The sequence below is a fragment of the Akebia trifoliata genome, chromosome 9 (genome assembly GCF_017979445.1).
Source record: "Akebia trifoliata isolate Shusen 1 chromosome 9, ASM1797944v1, whole genome shotgun sequence".
In the NCBI taxonomy this organism is placed as follows: domain Eukaryota; kingdom Viridiplantae; phylum Streptophyta; class Magnoliopsida; order Ranunculales; family Lardizabalaceae; genus Akebia; species Akebia trifoliata.
The window spans coordinates 22,612,853-22,631,984 of record NC_141383.1 but is presented as its reverse complement, the minus strand read 5'-3'; the positions used below and the strand labels follow the sequence as shown (position 1 = coordinate 22,631,984).

General features: G+C 34.4%; 1 protein-coding gene and 1 non-coding gene across 4 annotated transcripts; one reads left to right on the top strand and one right to left on the bottom strand.

Annotated features, from left to right (window-relative positions):
• Window positions 1-12,816: 12,816 nt before the first annotated feature.
• On the top strand, window positions 12,817-18,461 carry LOC147394738 (uncharacterized). Of its 3 annotated transcripts, none has more exons than XM_086454026.1 (6): window positions 12,817-12,965; window positions 13,061-13,236; window positions 13,357-13,443; window positions 16,241-16,390; window positions 17,904-18,101; window positions 18,186-18,456. In XM_086454026.1, exons 1-6 carry the CDS (start codon window positions 12,911-12,913, stop codon window positions 18,285-18,287), a joined length of 768 nt encoding a protein of 255 aa, XP_086310152.1. In that variant the 5' UTR covers window positions 12,817-12,910; the 3' UTR covers window positions 18,288-18,456. The 3 variants fall into 3 exon arrangements, with proteins under 3 accessions (XP_086310152.1, XP_086310153.1, XP_086310151.1); XM_086454025.1 differs by having other exon boundaries at window positions 12,842-12,966; window positions 13,053-13,236; window positions 18,186-18,457; XM_086454027.1 differs by lacking the exon at window positions 16,241-16,390 and having other exon boundaries at window positions 12,832-12,966; window positions 13,053-13,236; window positions 18,186-18,461.
• A 582-nt stretch (window positions 18,462-19,043) lies between these two features.
• TRNAA-UGC (transfer RNA alanine (anticodon UGC)) lies at window positions 19,044-19,116 on the bottom strand. Its single transcript has one exon. It is a non-coding gene; the product is annotated as a tRNA-Ala (tRNA).
• Window positions 19,117-19,132: the final 16 nt, after the last annotated feature.

The window sequence follows — 19,132 nt, the reverse complement described above, 5'->3', positions numbered from 1 at the left end:
GTTTGGATATTTGTAGGATGGTATTTGTGAAAATATAGACATTCTCAATGAATTTTGGATTTTGTTTGATGGATACAATTTAAAGAAGAGTCGTGACAATCTGACACCCCCTCTAACATATGCCCCCCTACGCCCCCATCACAAAATCGTAGATGTTTTTAATTTGCTTAATTTTATCGTATTTGTTAATCTTGGATTTTTGTAAATGTCATTAATAGTAATTAATGTTTTTGTCTTTTAGTACAAAAAGTAAGAACGTTTTGATATTTCTAAGTTGGTATTTTTGTAAATATAGACATTCTCAATGAATTTTGGATTTTGTTTGATAGATACATTTTAAAGAAGAGTCGTGATAATCTGACTCCCCCCTCCCCCCTCTGACATATGCCCCCCTACGCCTTCGGATACATAAGAAATAGATTTATAGTTCTGTGTATCCTAAGGTATTAGGCATATGTCAATGGGGGGGGGGGGGGGGGGGCGTAAGAAAATCATTATTCTTTAAAGAATGCCATCGGCTTTTCTATATTAACACTATTACCATCTCACAAGTATCAAAATACTTTTACTTATGTACTAAAATATAAAATGTTAAAAAATATTTTTGAAATTCTAAAGTTTTAGAGATGCTAAAATCCCTATGAGATCATCCAGGTTAACATTCCCCACATGTATATATAAAGTGCTAACGCCTAATATCTCACGGGGACATTAAGATCCTCCACAACTTCTGATTACTCAAAATATCCTTATTTCTTTGTCTTTTAACATGAAAAATAAGGGCATTTGGCCACTTGTAGAACGATGCTTTTATAAATGAGAAAGATCTCAATGATATTTTGATTCTTATGCAATAATTTTTTTTCCAAGAATATCAATAAGATTGACAAAAACACCATCCTACAAGTACAAAAATACTCTTAGTGTGTGTTTGGCAAAGTTTGAATGGAGGTGGTTTATCTTTAAAATTTAGACTTTAGAAGCTTTATTTCCGTTTGTTTCGGTTTAGATTTTAGACTTTAAAATCAAAATTCAGAAGTTTTGAACCAGTGATGGAGAGATGTTGGATAAACCTTCTGAAATCTGATTTTTTTTTTATTCTTAAAATATCATCATCAAAATCCTAATTTCTATCACTTATACTTTCTTTATACGAACCCTAAAACCCTTATTTTTAACTTTTCTCTACCTCTCATTCCTTTACAACTATGCTGTCAAGGGCTCTCCCTTTTATCTCGTTTCATGTTCGAAAACCTTATATTTTTATACAAATCCTAAAATCCTATATTTTTCAACTAAAAAATAAATGATCGTTTATTCTTTGAGTATTATCTTGTTAGAATATAATTTTTCAAGTATGAATTCAAATTGAAAACAATACTTTTAAGGTATTTGATTTATAAGAAATCGAAATTAAATGTATAGATGGTTTCATTATGCATGACATGTTATGTTGTTAGGGTTAACAATTTATTAGAATTACAAAAGGATAATATTGTCAAAATGACCATTATGTTTTAAAATTCTATTTGTAACCAGAAGTTTTTAAAAATGATAAACAAACAATTTTTCCATGATAAGATTTCGGATTTCAGAAAACAGACTTCAGACTTCAAACTTCAGAAGTGTTACCAAACATACCCTTACTTTTTTGTACTAAAAAACAAAATAAATAAGAGACATTTTTGAAAATTTCAAAGTGGTGTACGATGCTAATGTACCCATGAGATCTCTTGATGGGGCTAAGGAATCATCTCAGTGTTAATTAGTGTTGTGTTGAGGCAATCCATTTGAATAACAAATTGATGTAGGAGGAGTGGAGAATACATATGCTGCCCAAACAACTTCTCTTCTTAACTACTTCACCAGTCATTGACATGACGTTGAGATGCAAATCATAAGGGAAAGACTACCCGATTGGAGTTCCCCTCGAAGCCTCAAGGGTTCTCAAGATTGATGTGGTAAGCCTTCCAAAATAAACTAAACGTTATGACAAAATTCCGATTTTGATACATTATTCATTTTTATTCCCAAAACATGTTTTCCAACAAGATCGTCACTTTTATATTCAGCGATCTCGCTGATAAATTATCAGCTAGATCACAAGTAATATTAAAGTCAAATAGCCTTGATATTTTTAATGGCGATCTCATTGATAATTTATCAACGAGATTGCTGATTATAAAAGTGACAAACTAGTTGAAAAATATGTTTTGGGAATAACAGTGTACCGGAATTGGAATTTAATGCACGAAATGGTAATCTACGTTACAATATAAAATGGCATAAATTCCCATACATACTTCTTGTTATAGCACATTAATTAATAAACTTGTGTATAATAACAAAGAAAAATACACACCATCTCTCTAATCTTAGCAATAGAAATCACACTAGAAGTCGTCGTGATAGAAATTATATTTCTACCCTAATTTTATAGGCAAGATGGGAGGTCCAAGGTCTAGACGGTGCTACCAATCCATCACATTTTACACTTGGAATACAAGGGGCCCTCTATCCCGATAGAAATGGTGTTCGAAGTCATCTAAAAAGTGAATTGGAGATAAAGATAAATATAAACTTTCTTCTCCCTACCATGCTTCTTTTGGTGCCAAAAGATGTTCTTGGAGTCATTGTGGAATCGGTTAGATCTATCGCAACAAATTCTTGATTATTGATCTTCGTAATATTGATTGATAGATCTAACATTTGCTCAATGGGAACAAGTGTTGAAGAAATTAGTGGAAAATATGAAGCATAAGGTCAATGAAAGGTTAATATCTGATTTTAACGAGTTCAGGAGCGAGATGCTTACAAGATAAGGTAGAGATTGTGGCACGATTCGATGGCTCTATGTTGTGAAATTGTGGTTGCATATTTGATCTAGACTCGTCGCGATAAAAATTGGCAGAAAATTTTAATAGCTCTTTTTTTTTCTAAAATGGAATACAATATCAATGTCCACATATAATTCATAATAAAATAATTTTTACATAAAAAAGAAATTTTCCAAAAAAAAAAAATTGAAGTAGATTCCTTAGTAAAATGGATAAATTAGCCAATTAAATAGAGAAACATTAGAATTGTACACACCTTATAGAATCATCTACATCTTTTGTAAATCATAAGAAAATTCCTAGAAGTTATATATGTGTCCCATCCATCTAAATGGGCCCACTAGTTGGGAGTATGCCTCATATATCATGACTTGTGTTTTTCATTAATAAAGTCAATGGTCCTAGTGAATGATCCAGCCAACAAACCTATTGGATGATTTTTTTTCCTTATAATCGGGTATCCCGATAGACAGCAGACCGGACTCGTATATGGGCTTTGCCCAATCCATGGACCATGGTCATGTCCAAGGACTAATCTCAGGGCACATGCAATGTTTACACATCACACACACCAGATAAGTGAAGGTGCACCTTCGCAGGTGGCCTCTGAGAAATTAATATTCATATTAGGTATCGAACTCACGACCTACAGGCATTAATCGCTTATTAGTCTGAAATTTCCATTTAGACAACCCCTCGGGATTATTAAATGATTTGTTCCAATAACAAAATTGCTTGTTTATGGCCCATCACACCCAATGCGATCTGGATGAGACCCACCAAAAATTTCTAAAATTTCTCCAAAAGCAAATCCTTTGTCTCAACCAATCAAGCTCAAGTTTGAAGAGAAGATCAAACTCATAAACCCCTTCTCCACTAACAACACCTCCTTCTCAGAATCTATCAAGTTCAACTCCGAAGAAATGAAGGACGCACTCTCTTCTAACAATAAAATGGTAAATTAAATCGACCTACATCTTTTTCTCCTAATTTGACTATTAAATATAGAAGAATGCTTCTTGAACAAATGTAATAACACTAAGATTTATATCATTTATTCTCATCAAAATCAATATAACACTGAATTTGGTAGGTAAAACATGCTCAACTTTTATAATTAACCGTATATTATCAAGGTCATATTTGTCCAAAATAAATACAATTACACTACCACTAACCGTAAAACAATGTTGTTTACTTTTTAACACTCTAAAATTATCGAAATATCCTTTTTTTTTTTTTTTTTTAAATTATGTTACCTACAAAATCACCTTAGTTAATAGGTTAAATTACAAAAGATTCTTATAATATATTAAATGATAAAATATAATATAAATCAGATTATCTATTTAAAAATTTTAAAATATCAAAATCATGCATAAATAATTTTTTTAAGTTCGAATAGATGTTATTTACATGAAAAATTGAAAGATAAAAAATACCCCCACTTTTACATTCTACCTCACTATTATCAAGGCCATTTCATCCTAAGAAATAAAATTTTAATCCAACAAGCTCTAATAACCCCATTTGTTAGTTTTTAACCATTTACTATTATCAAAATATTCTTTCTAATTTTTTTTAAAATACTAAATTGCCTTAATTAATATTTCAAATTGAACCAAAAAAAAAAAAAAAATTCTTATTATATATTTATTGATAATTTTTTTAAAAGAAAAAAACTATCCAAATCCACAAATTTCGACTTGCATTATTTCTCTGATCAAATTTGGCCAAAGTTTGTTAGAACAAAATAGAAAGTGTTGGTGAGGGGTAATTTTGAACTTTTGCATGTTCAATCAAATCCTTTTGAAAGGTAAAAAGCCGTAGGTTATGAAAATTTACTAAAAACTCATGTGGACTAAAATAGAATCAAATCCTTTTCAAAGGTAAAAAGCTGTAGGTTATGAAAATGAACTAAAAACTCATGTTGAACAAAATAGAATCAAATCCTTTTCAAAGGTAAAAGGTTACGAAAATGTACTAAAAACTCATGTTGAACAAAATAGAATCAACTCCTTTTCAAAGGTAAAAAGCGGTAGGTTATGAAAATGTACTAAAAACTCATGTTGAACAAAATAGAATCAAAACTCATGTTGAACAAAATAGAATCAAATCCTTTTCAAAGGTAAAAGGTTATGAAAATGCACTAAAAACTCATGTTGAACAAAATAGAATCAAATCCTTTTCAAAGGTAAAAAGCGGTAGGTTATGAAAATGTACTAAAAAATCATGTTGAACAAAATAGAATCAAATCCTTTTCGGTAAGTTATGAAAATGTACGAAAAAATCATATTGAACAAAATAGAAGGGCTAGTGAGGGGTAGTTTTAAACTTTTGCATGTTCAATCAAGTCCTTTTGAAAGTTAAAAGGCGGTCGGTTATGAAAATGTACGATAAAATCACATGCATGCAAAGCGAGCGCTCTACCATGTGAGCTACATCCCCTTTTGTGTATCTTATAATTGAAAGGTCTAAATTAACTAAATATTATGGTCTAGAGAAATGCTTAAGAAACACATTTTCAAATTTGTTCAAAACTTATTTGAATCGATTCACCAAATTAACTGGGGAACTCATCCGTCAAGTTAAGCTGAAAAAACATAAGAAACCCAAACATGTTATATTGTTTACTAATTTCATTTAAATGATTTAAATTGCCACCACCTACTCTAAATTCAATTCGGCTTGACTCAAATCCACAAATTTCGCGTTGTGTTAAAATTGCCACTAGTTATTCTAATTTTATTTTATTTTTCACTTTTACACCTTAATCCTCATGTCGTAGGCATGCATGAACTCTAATTTATAAAATAAAACACAATTGAGTTGTATGGGACTCATTTCAATCATGTTATTATTTTTTCTGCTTACCCCCTAAATTTTATTTTCACTCCTAATCTTTATTAGATTTCTTCTTTGATCATTTTGCCCAACAATTTGCCCAACATGCTTTGTCCTACGTGGGTTAGAAGTTTTGAAATATGCTGATTTTTGGTGAGGATGATCTCTATGGTGAGATCATCCTTACCAAAAATCAGCCCATTCCAAAACTTCTAACCCCATCACAAATGATTTACAAAAAATGGACGGTTCACGATTTTTCAACTTGTAAACATGGGGTTAAAAGTTTTGGAATGAGCTGATTTTTGGTGAGGATGATCTCCTCACCAAAGTCATCCTCACCAAAAATCAGCCTATTCCAAAACTTCTAACTCATGTAGGACAAAACACGTTGGGCAAATTGTTGGGTAAATGGTTGGGTGTTGGACGGGACATATATATATGTATAGGGAAATATTCAGCACCCTAAGCTTTACCCTACACTTTAACAAACGTGTTTTGTCCTACATGGGTTAGAAGTTTTGGAATGGGCTGATTGTTAGTGAGGATGATCTCTATGATTAGAAAATCATCCTCACAAAAAATCAGCCAATTCCGAAATTTTTAGCCCCATGTTTACAAGTTGAAAAATCGTGGATTGTCCATTTTTTGTAAACCATTTTTGATGGGGTTAGAAGTTTTGGAATGAGCTGATTTTTGGTGAGGATGATCTTCTCACCATAGAAATCATCCTCGCCAAAAATCAGCCTATTCCAAAACTTCTAACACATGTAGGACAAAACACGTTTGTTATAGTGTAGGGTAAAGCTTAGGGTGGGGAACGGGACCCATATATATATATATATATATTATATATATATATATATATATGTAAAAGAAAACTATATTGTAATTGGGATTGAGATTTAGGAGCTGATGCCACGTAGGCAAGACAAAGAATATATATGGGTAGCGTTCAAGGGCAAACTTTTTAACAAATTTTTTGGCAAAACATTTTTCGAAACATAGGTTAGAGGTTTTGGAATGGGCTGATTTTTGGTGAGGATGATCTCTACGGTGAGGAGATCATCCTCACCAAAAATCAGCCCATTCCAAAACTTCTAACCCCATCAAAAACAGTTTACAAAAAATGGACGGTCCATGATTTTTTAGCTTGTAAACATGGGTTAGAAACCGTAGAGATCATCCTCACCAAAAATCAGCCCATTCCAAAACTTCTAACCCCATCAAAAACAGTTTACAAAAAATGGAAGGTCCACGATTTTTTAGCTTGTAAACATGGGTTAGAAGTTTTGGAATGGGCTGATTTTTGGTGAGGATGATCTCCTCACCGTAGAGATCATCATCACCAAAAATCAGCCCATTCCAAAACCTCACTCATGTTTTGCCAAAAAGTTGGCCATTGAACGCCCCCTTATATATTATATATATATATAGGGTCCCGTTCAGCAACAAACATTTTGGCAAACAATTTGGCAAAACATTTTTAAAAACATGGGTTAGAGGTTTTGGAATAGGCTGATTTTTGGTGAGGATGATCTCTACGGTGAGGAGATCATCCTCACCAAAAATCAACCCATTCGAAAACCTCTAACCCATGTTTTGAAAAATGTTTTACCAAAATATTTGCCAAAATGTTTGTTGCTGAACATTTCCCATATATATATATAGGGTCCCGTTCAGCACCCTAAGCTTTACCATACACTTTAACAAACGCGTTTTGTCTTACATGGGTTAGAAGTTTTGGAATGGACTGATTTTTGGTGAGGATGATCTCTATGGTGAGGAGATCATCCTCACCAAAAATCAGCTCATTCCAAAACTTCTAACCCCATCAAAAATGGTTTACAAAAAATGGACGGTCCACGATTTTTCAACGTGTAAACATGGGGTTAAACATTTCGGAATGGGCTGATTTTTGGGGAGGATGATCTTCTAATCATAGAGATCATCCTCACCAAAAATCAGTCCATTCCAAAACTTCTAACCCATGTAGGACAAAAAACGTTTGTTAAAGTGTGTGGTAAAACTTAGGGTGCTGAACATTTCCCATATATATATAGGGTCAGGTTCAAGGGCCATGTGAGAAAACATGTAAGAAAACTTTCGTTTTTCAAAATAAGGGTTAGAGGTTTTGGATTGAGCTGATTTTTTGCAAGGATGGTCACTATGATGAGAAGATCATCATCACAAAAAATCAGCTCAATCAGAAACCTCTAAATCCATCAAAAGTGATTTACAAATTAGTGATAAAAATTGAAAAAAAATCGACGGTCCACATTCTAAATCAGTTTTAATGGGGTTAGAAGTTTCAGATTGGGCTGATTTTTTTTTTGGATGATCTTCCCATCATAGAGATCATCCTCACAAAAAATCAGCTCAATCTAAAATTTCTAACCCATATTTTAAAATTTTATTTACCGCCGAAAGTTTTCTTACATGTTTTCTCACATGGCCCTTGAACCTGACCCATATATATATATATATATATATATAGAGAGAGGATTAGGATCCGTATACACATAAAGCTATTCATAAAACTACAACGTGTTTTGTCTTATATGGGCAAAAATGTTTAGAATGGGTTGATTTTTTGTGAGGATGATCTCTATGGCGAGGAGATCATCCTTGCCAAAAATCAGTCTATTATGAAACTTCTAGCCCCATGTTTACAAGTTGAAAAATTTTAGACCGTACAATTTTTGTAAATCATTTTTGATGGGGTTAGAAGTTTTGGAATGTGATGATTTTTTGCAAGGATGATCCCCTCACCAGAAAGATCATACTCACAAAAAATCAGCTTATTCCGAATCTTTTTAACCATATAAGACAAAAACGTTGTAGCTTTATGAGTAGTTTTATGTGTCTACGGAATCCAACCCATATATATATAGGGAGCGGTTTGGCAGTCCTAAAGTTTGCCAAGTTTGGTGTCAAACATTTTTTGTAAATCACTTTTGATGGGGTTAGAAGTTTTGGAATAGGCTGATTTTTTGTGAGGATGATCTCTACGGTGAAGAGACTATCCTCACAAAAAATCAGCTCATTTTGAAACTTCTAACCCTAGTTTACAAGTTGAAGAATCGTGGACCGTCCAACTTTTGTAAATCACTTTTGATGGGGTTAGAAGTTTTGGAATAGGCTGATTTTTGGTGAGGATGATCTCCTCATCATAGAGATCATCCTCACAAAAAATCAGCTCATTCCAACGCTTCTAACCCATTTTGAAAAATGTTTGGCACCAAACTTGGCAAACTTTAGGATTGTTGAACCGTCCCCTCTATATATATATATATATATGGGTCCCGTTCGCCACCCTTAGTTTTACCACACACTTTAACAAACGCGTTTTGTCTTACATGGATTAGAAGTTTCGGAATGAGCTGATTTTTGGTGAGGATGATCTCTATGGTGAGGAGATCATCCTCACCAAAAATCAGCTCATTCCAAAACTTCTAACCCCATCAAAATTGATTTACAAAAAATGGACGGTCCACGATTTTTCAACGTGTAAACATGGGGCTAAACATTTCGGAATGGGCTGATTTTTGGGGAGGATGATCTTCTTATCATAGAGATCATCCTCACCAAAAATCAGCTCATTCCAAAACTTCTAACCCATGTAGGACAAAAAACGTTTGTTAAAGTGTGTGGTAAAACTTAGGGTGTTGAACATTTCCCTATATATATATATATGGGTCCTGTTCAGCACCCTAAGCTTTACCACACACTTTAACAAACGTGTTTTGTCTTACATGGGTTAGAAGTTTTGGAATGAGCTGATTTTTGGTGAGGATGATCTCTATGGTGAGGAGATCATCCTCACCAAAAATCAGCTCATTCCAAAACTTCTAGCCCCATCAAAAATGATTTACAAAAAATGGACGGTCCACGATTTTTCAACGTGTAAACATGGGGCTAAACATTTCGGAATGGACTGATTTTTGGGGAGGATGATCTTCTAATCATAGAGATCATCCTCACCAAAAATCAGCCCATTCCAAAACTTCTAACCCATGTAAGACAAAAAACATTTGTTAAAGTGTGTGGTAAAACTTAGGGTGCTGAACATTTCCATATATATATATATATGGGTCCCTTTCAGCAACAAACATTTTGGCAAAACATTTTTCAAAACATGGGTTAGAGGTTTTGGAATGGGCTGATTTTTGATGAGCATGATCTCTATGGTGAGGAGATCATCCTCATCAAAAATCAGCCCATTCCAAAACTTCTAACCCCATGTTTACAAGTTGGGAAATCGTGGACCGTCCATTTTTTGTAAGCCATTTTTGATGGGTAAGAAGTTTTGGAATGGGCTGATTTTTGGTGATGATGATCTCCTCACCGTAGAGATCATCCTCACCAAAAATCAGCCCATTCCAAAACCTCTAACCCATATTTTGAAAAATGTTTTGCCAAAATGTTTGTTGTTGAAGATTTCCCTATATATATGGGTCCCGTTCAGCACCCTAAGTTTTACCACACACTTTAACAAATGTTTTTTGTCTTACATGGGTTAGAAGTTTTGGAATGAGCTGATTTTTGGTGAGGATGATCTCTATGGTGAGGAGATCATCCTCACCAAAAATCAGCTCATTCCAAAACTTCTAACCCCATCAAAAATGATTTATAAAAAATGGACGGTACACGATTTTTCAACGTGTAAACATGGGGCTAAACATTTCGAAATGGGCTGATTTTTGGGGAGGATGATCTTCTAATCATAGAGATCATCCTCACCAAAAATAAGCCCATTCCAAAACTTCTAACCCATGTAGGACAAAAAATGTTTGTTAAAATGTGTGGTAAAACTTAGGGTGCTGAACATTTCCCTATATATATATATATATATATATATATATATATATATATATGGGTGGCGTTCAAGGGCCAACTTTTTAGCAAACTTTTTGGCAAAACATTTTTCAAAACATGGGTTAGAGGTTTTGGAATGGGCTGATTTTTGGTGAGGATGATCTCTACGGTGAAGAGATCATCCTCACCAAAAATCAGCCCATTCCAAAACTTCTAACCCCATGTTTACAAGTTGAAAAATCGTGGACCGTCCATTTTTTATAAACTGTTTTTGATGGGGTTAGAAGTTTGGGAATGGGCTGATTTTTGGTGATGATGATCTCGTCACCGTAGAGATCATCCTCACAAAAAATCAGCCTATTCCAAAATCTCTAACCCCATGTTTTGAAAAATGTTTTGCCAAAAAGTTGGCTCTTAACGCCCCCTATATATATATATGGGTCCCGTTCAGCACCCTAAGTTTTACCACACACTTTAACAAACGTGTTTTGTCTTACATGGGTTAGAAGTTTTGGAATGGGCTGATTTTTGGTGAGGATGATCTCTATGGTGAGGAGATCATCCTCACCAAAAATCAGCTCATTCCAAAACTTCTAACCTCATCAAAATTGATTTACAAAAAATGGACGGTCCACGATTTTTCAACGTGTAAACATGGGGCTAAACATTTCGGAATGGGCTGATTTTTGGGGAGGATGATCTTCTAATCATAGAGATCATCCTCACCAAAAATCAGCCCATTCCAAAATTTCTAACCCATGTAGGACAAAAAACGTTTGTTAAAGTGTGTGGTAAAACTTAGGGTGCTGAACATTATAGGGAAATGTTCAGCACCCTAAGTTTTACCACACACTTTAACAAACGTTTTTTGTCCTACATGGGTTAGAAATTTTGGAATGGGCTGATTTTTGGTGAGGATGATCTCTATGATTAGAAGATCATCCTCCCCAAAAATCAGCCCATTCCGAAATGTTTAGCCCCATGTTTACACGTTAAAAATCGTGGACCGTCCATGTTTTGTAAACCATTTTTGATGGGGTTAGAAGTTTTGGAATGAGCTGATTTTTGGTGAGGATGATCTCCTCACCATAGAGATCATCCTCACCAAAAATCAGCCCATTCCAAAACTTCTAACCCATGTAAGACAAAACACGTTTGTTAAAGTGTGTGGTAAAGCTTAGGGTGCTGAACGGGACCTATATATATATATATATATATATATTATATATATATATATGTTACAAGTTTTGAATCAAGTTTTTTGGACTGTTAGATCTGGACAGATCCGACGGTTCGCAAGCATCTGACGGTTTTAAAGATAAAACAGTAAAAAATTAAAGTCGCCCCTTATTTAATTTTTTAATTCTTTAAAAACCCCTCTGTACACTCTCTTCTTCCTTTCTCTCTCTCAACTTACAGAAAGAAAGAGAAACTTTCTCTCCCTCTCTCTCTTTCTCCTTAGTCTCTTGGGTTCCTAATCTCTTGGGAGAGGAGATGAAGCAAATAAGTTTAGCTTTCATTTTATTACAGAATCCCTCTTTTCAAGTCGTTTTGAATCACTACCAAGCGGGCTGGACTAGCGTAAGTTATTCTATACAATAATCTCCAATCAATCCTCTAACTTGCCATCTCAAAGAATGCCACATCATGAACAAAGAAAATTTTTATCTCACATAGTAATATAGTCAAACACCTGGTGGGTTTAATGGATTCACACCTACAACAAGGGAAACTTTCTTCCATCCTTCATTACACTCACAATCAAATGGAAGCATGGTTGTTGTTGAGGATTTGGTTTGGAGGAACACTGCCTAAGAGCATGGCTGTTGTTAAGTCTTTGAGAGATAGAGAGAGTTGAAACTCTAACCTGGGGAAGAGTTGCGTTCATGGCTCTCGACATTTCCCCTTCTTAACTAACCATTAGGGAGAAAAAAAATTGTATTTTCTAAAGAAAAAAGAGAAAAAGAACACATTTTCCATTTAGCTCTTGTTCGAACCCTTTTTGACAGAGAAAGAGAGAGAGAGAAAGTTTCTCTCTCTTTATGTGAGTTGAGAGAGAGAAAGGAGGAAGAGAATGTAGGGAGGGAGTTTTTAAAGAATTAAAAACTTATACAAGGGGTAACTTTAATTTTTTACTGTTTTATCTTTAAAACCGTCGGATCTATTCAGATCTCATAATCCAAAAAACTTGGCTTAAAACTTGTACAACTTTAGGGCCGCCGAACCGCTCCCTATATATAATATATATATATATATATATATATATATATATATAAATAAAAGAAAACTATATTTGGAATTGGGATTGAGATTTGGGAGCTGATGCCACGTAGGCAAGACTAAGAACCTATAATATTATGCTCTCTCTCTTTCTCTCGGCCTCTATCTCAGAGTAGAACAAGTGAAGAAAAATGGGCGAGATAGTAGGCGCTTTTGTTCCTGGCCAACATCGATTTCTTCTTTCAGGTACTCTTAATAAATGGTGCACATAGTAGGGTGCGTTCGTTAGGAATTTACAGTACATAAATTGTGATTGTTTCTATATAATGCGCGGAGTACAGGTGCGCATGTTAGAAGAGGGAAAGTGAAGAAAGTGAAGGTGGTGGGAGTGGAACCCAATTGGACAAGTCATGCATCTACAGGCTCCAAATCACAGCCGTTGATAAAAAATGAGATGAATAAATCAAACTTCTCTTCAAGAATTACCACTGATTGGCCCCTCTATGAGTCCCCAGCGGTACTACTACTACTACTACTATACTACCACCACACTACTCCCACTGTCCCACAACTGTACACCTCTTCGCGCGTGTGTGTGTGTGTATTGTATTTTCATCTGAATTTTTCATACTCGCAGGCTTCCTTCGATTTATATCTCAATGATCGTCCACGAGTCCTCGAAGCAATTTTTCCAGAAAAACGAACAAGCCAGAGATTAAATGAGGTCAAATTATATGCTCCCTTTACTTCCTTTAGTTCAAATTATAGCGCATTTATTTACTCCATATTTTTAGCGTTTACTGCTGAAAAAAAGTCACACTATTTTGATGTTGAAAAAAAAGTGCTGAAACGGCAAGTATTTCACTTTTTTGGCATGAACAAGTATGCATTCCATTTTTTTGGGTACGGACAAATATGCCCAGGGGTGGAGCTAGGATTTTCTTGTAGTGGTGGCAAATTATGGTTAGTTGTATAGTTGAAGAATTGGAAGATGAATGGTTTTAAGGAGAAATTCAGAGGTTTTTAGTTAGAAGTTGAAGAAAATAATATTTAGGTAATTTCCAATTAATATATTAGAAGGCTCATCAAGAGGCAATGTCATCAACAACAAAAATTAAAGGGGGGGGGGGGGGGTAAAATTTGGAGGGAGGTGAGGGTGTGGGGGCAAATGGGGGAGAGGTGAGGGAGTGGGGACAAATGAGGCTTGTAATTAGTTGAAAATATAGGGGTGTCTCAAAGTTCTATGAAGGCAATTGCCCCCACCAGCTCCTTACTAGCTCCGTCCTGAATATGCCCTTATACTTAAAAGGATATTACATCTTATATCCTAGAGATAAGTATATACGCACCCCCACAAATTCATAAATTCACACTATGGTTAAATTATTTTGTCTTATATGAGTTAAAAGTTTTGGAATGAGTTGAATTTTTGTGAGGATGATCTCTACAATTTGAAGATCATCGTCACAAAAAATTTGCTCATTCTAAAAACTTTAACTCATATAAAACAAAATAATTTGACTATGGTATTGGTTGCCCTTATTAATTCATAAGGTACTTTTATAATTACATATCCCTCATTTCCATTGAAAATTATTCGTCCAAAATTAAGTTTTTTTTAATTTGAAATTTGTGGGTTTTTAGAAATAAAAATTATTATTTATAAATTGAAATATTTTGTATTACTTATTATTTAAAAATAAATTGTATTTTAATTTTATAAGAAATAATATATTTTATTATGTTTGATAAGAAATAGGCATTTGAAACAGCAAACAATGTATAATATGATTATAATGGTAAAAAAGACAATTTACCAGTTTTAGTAATGTGTAACAAACGTGATTTAGCATCTAAACAAATAACTTTTTCAGTACTTAAATTTAGTGTTTAATGCTATTCAATACTTATTTTTTTTTATTTTTATTTTTTCAGTTTAACAAACAACACCTAATTCTAAATAAAATGACATAAATGCTCTCATCTTCAAATTCAATTATTTTCCAATCAAACAAAGTCGTGTTGGGTGACACAAAAGAAGACACAAAGGTGACAAAAACTCGTGGTGAAGCACACATTACCATAGATGCTTTTCCGTGAGATACAAGTAAAAAAAAGCATATACGATTATGTGCACGCCATCACATCATTTTTGTCACTTTTGTATCTCTGTTTGTGTTATTCCAGCATTTTCTAATCAGAAATGCTAAATGTAGGTCATTTTTGGCCAATCGTAACACCCTATGACATGTTAGCTCACAGTCTGACATGTTTCTCTCTCTTGCCCGCTGCTCACATATTTATTTTTTAAGATTTCAAATCATGAAAATATTCATATTGAAAAAAGAAGAAATTAAAAAAATATTTTTTTTAGAGCTTGATCTAAGGTGTTGAAAATGGACGGCCACTGAGCATTCAAATTTAAAAATAAAATTGAAAGGTGAAAAATAACAAAAAAAAAATTTTAAGTTCATATAATTTTATCCTCTACGGCTCCACCACATCGGATCATATATTTGAATGCTACAATGTGATCAAATCAGAAAATTTGCTTTTTTTCACTATGAGCAAGAAAAAGAAAAGGGCGTTAGGGGCATTGGCCAAAAACAACGTGCATTTAACATCACTCTTTTTTAATATATTCAACCTAGTCTCGGATCCATTTTTCTTAACCTCTTGTAGAAATCCCTTCATTTTTCTACCCAAAATTCTATCATCTTAAGTTTGAAGATGAAGAAACAAATTTAATCCAAGATGTTGAAGATGACACTTTGAAACCGATGGCATATTGGACCCATCTAGGAATGTCAATGGATGGGATTTGGTAAAATGACAGATTTAAATTGGGGGCAATGAGATTTTTATATTTTCGTAAGGATATGTAGGCTATTGTGACTGATAATAGAGGTGAAAAAAAAATATCGCCACTATTCCCCCACAATATTTTTGTTAAAACTTTTATGGGTCTTACTTTCGCCCATGTAGACAAAATCCTTGCTCCACCCTTGGATTGGTACTAAAATATCATCGCATGTCTCTTTCCACCTACTTATATTAAGGAATGCTGATTTTCTTATTCAATGTGACAGAATAACTCAAAAACTCACTCATGTGACATGTGCAAGAACCGTATATTTTTTTCCCTCGGGATACTCAACTGCAATGTTTACGGGGATGTGCAGTTGTGTATTCGAGGGAAAACAATCTACGATTCTTGCACATGCCACATCATTGAGTTTTTTAGTTATTTTGTGAGAGTTAAGTTAGAAAATCATTACACTAATTTAAAACATGTTGGCTAATGCAAGAGCTTTGGCAAAATAAAGGGGGATGCTTAAATAATTATTCTTTTAGAGACTAAAAACATGTCAGCCCACTTAAACAGTGGGTTCAAGTTCAAACGCTAAAGCATCTTGTGAGACTTCAAAGAATCTCAAGAAGAAAGATAGTTTTGAATATTGCATAATTTTGCAGCTTAAACGAGCAAACTCTTGTTTTATGAGGATAGCAAATTGATGCAGGAAGAGTGGAGAATACAGATGCAGCCCGTACAGCTACTTTTCCTAACTGCTTGGCCAGTTGTTAACATGAGGTTGAGATGCAAATCACAAGGGAAAGATTACCCAATTGGAGTTCCCCTCGACACCACAAGGGTCCTCGAGCTCGATGTTGTAAGTCTTCCAAAAATAAACTAAGAAAACATTAACATCAAATGATGTCTAAGGTGGTTGTGTTTAGTTCGACATTGGACACTCATTGCTTTGTCTATATACTTATAAAGCTCCCGGGCCTCCCAATTGGTTTTGAGTTGGACTATTAGAGCGGGTCTTTCTCTCCTCCACGTCACTCAATTTATATCTACACTTGTTTTGGCCCATTCTGGCCTACACATGCAAGGGCGTGTTGAGTTTAATCCCACATGGGACACTCATTGCGTTCTCTCTTCTCATAATTTCCTAGGTCTCTCTACTCATTGTCAATAAGTTTTGAGTTGGATCCCCAAATTTATCAAAGGCTCTCAAAGAATGAAATCCTAGAAGGCCAGTATTGATCCTTAGGAAACTAGTAACCATTTTTTATTTTTATTTTGGAACTAAGGTATCCAATCCTCCTAGCCCCTAGGGAGCCCAACTAATCCTCAAGGCACATACAGTCCCCTCCCCCTCACACACGGGCAGATTTAGAGTGGGAGCACTTGCCCTTACAAGGGTTTTCAAATTCTATAGATTAATGTGCTATTGCGACAAATTTTAGTGGCGGATAAAGAAATTTACCACTATTGTCCCCATAAATTTGTTTTCCACTCTTAGTTGCCCACCACAACTATTTATTTCACTCTTAATAGTCCCCACAATTTTTTTTTCTACTGTTGATTGCCCCACATGAGCAAAATCCTAACTCTGCCCCTACCTCACATGCCTTGGTAATTTCTGAGATAAATTCTTAAGGGAGGATTCAAGCTCAAGACCTCTGCTTCCTGAGGCGTGGTCTTAGCCATCTCCATCAACACTCGGATGGTTATTATAAAACCTATGTTTCTTATCTATCCCAATTGTGCATCGGATGAAGAGCCTTATATGTCGTTTGAGGTTAGAATAGTTTAATAAATTATTAAGGGGAAACTACCTATACGGTCGTGTACTAAGGCCAAGAATTACAGGTCCAGTCATATTTTTAAAAATATTTATCAAAAGTCATATAACCATGTTGGTATTTGTATAGTTTTACCAAAATGTGTATTCGTTACATTGTCACATTCATGATTTTTCTTTTTAAGTCTTCTTGTGAACCTCAAACAAAAGATCAATTATTTTATTTTTTTGTTAACGTTGCAAAGTTATGAAAAAATTATAACTATCCTTAGGGTTTAGGATTAATTTCAGGTTGAGATTAAAGGTATGAGAATAGATTTGGCATCCTATTTGGAAAAAAACTGTAATCATTTGTATGAATTTGAAAAAGGGTATATAGTTAGATTCAGTTTAATATCCAATTAAATGCCCATTTTGGTAAAAATAAACAAAAACAAAAATGGGTGTATGCTCCATTTGATGAATATTTTAGAAAACATGACTAAACTAATAATTTTAGCAAAATACTCTACCGGTTAGTAAAACACCCATAAATTAAACACATAAATTTTTTTTTCCTTGGCTTCTTAACCATCAAACTCTAATTTTGCAGACAAGATGGGAGCTCAAAGGTCTAGATAGTATTATCAAGCCATCTCATTTTAAGCTTAGAGTACGAGGGGTGTTGTATCCTTATAGAAATGGTGTTCGAAGTTGGCTTAAAGGAGAATTTGAGATGAACATAAGCCTCGTTCTTCCTTCCATGCTTGTTTTGGTGCCCGAAGATGTTCTTAGAGGCGCTTTGGAATCGGTTAGATCATGCACGACTAATTCATGATTAGTTCTAATCCTACTATTGATTAATGAAGGATCTAACATTTGCTGAACATAACAGGTGTTGAAAAGATTCGTGGAGAATATGAAGCATAAGGTGAATGAAAGCTTGCTTAATGATTTTAGTGAGTTCAAGAGAGAAACAGTCAAGAAAATAGGTTAATGATTGAGGATGCAAGTGGCCGCGCTGCAATTCTAGAATGTTACCTCATTTTTTTATGCTTGTATCTAATTTATGGGGACTCTCTCTCTCTCTCACTCTCTCTCACCTTGACTGTCTTAAAAAAATAAAAACAAACTCTTACACATTATCAAATCACATAAATCCTTATGTTTGTGTGCAATTCTCTTTTCTTTGGTGCTTCATTTTTTTTCCACACTTAAAAGGTTTAGAGCGGGAATGTTTTCTATTATGTGCTTTGATTCTTTAAAAAATAAATAAATAAACGGGTATCCCTATGGATAGGAATCATACTTCTATCTGGGTTTTGTCCAACACATAGACTATGGTCTTGTTCAAGGACTAGCTCTAGAGTATGTGTAACGCCCACACGTCACACACAACATGTAAGTGAGGGGATGGCCCCTGAGGATTTAATGCTCATACTGAGTATCAAACTCATGACCTACGGACAGGTATCAACCACTTATCGATCCGAAATTCCCATTGAGCTAACCCCTTATGTTGTTTTGATTCTTTAATTCAGTATTCTTTTGAATTGGTTTTATAGGATTTTAGCTTAAAATCAAGGACCAAACTTTGTGTGTGGAATGATTTTACTAAGAAACTTAACCGAACAAATGAACACTTGTTAGTTTTTTATCTTTTGTGGGGAATTTGAATTCTGCAGGGGTGTAAGCTTTTTAATTTTCTTAATAGAAGGGTAGTCATGTAATTTTACAAAAAATAAAAAGATAATGGAGATGCGGGGTATCGAACCCCGTACCTCTCGCATGCAAAGCGAGCGCTCTACCATGTGAGCTACATCCCCATTGACAGCATAAACT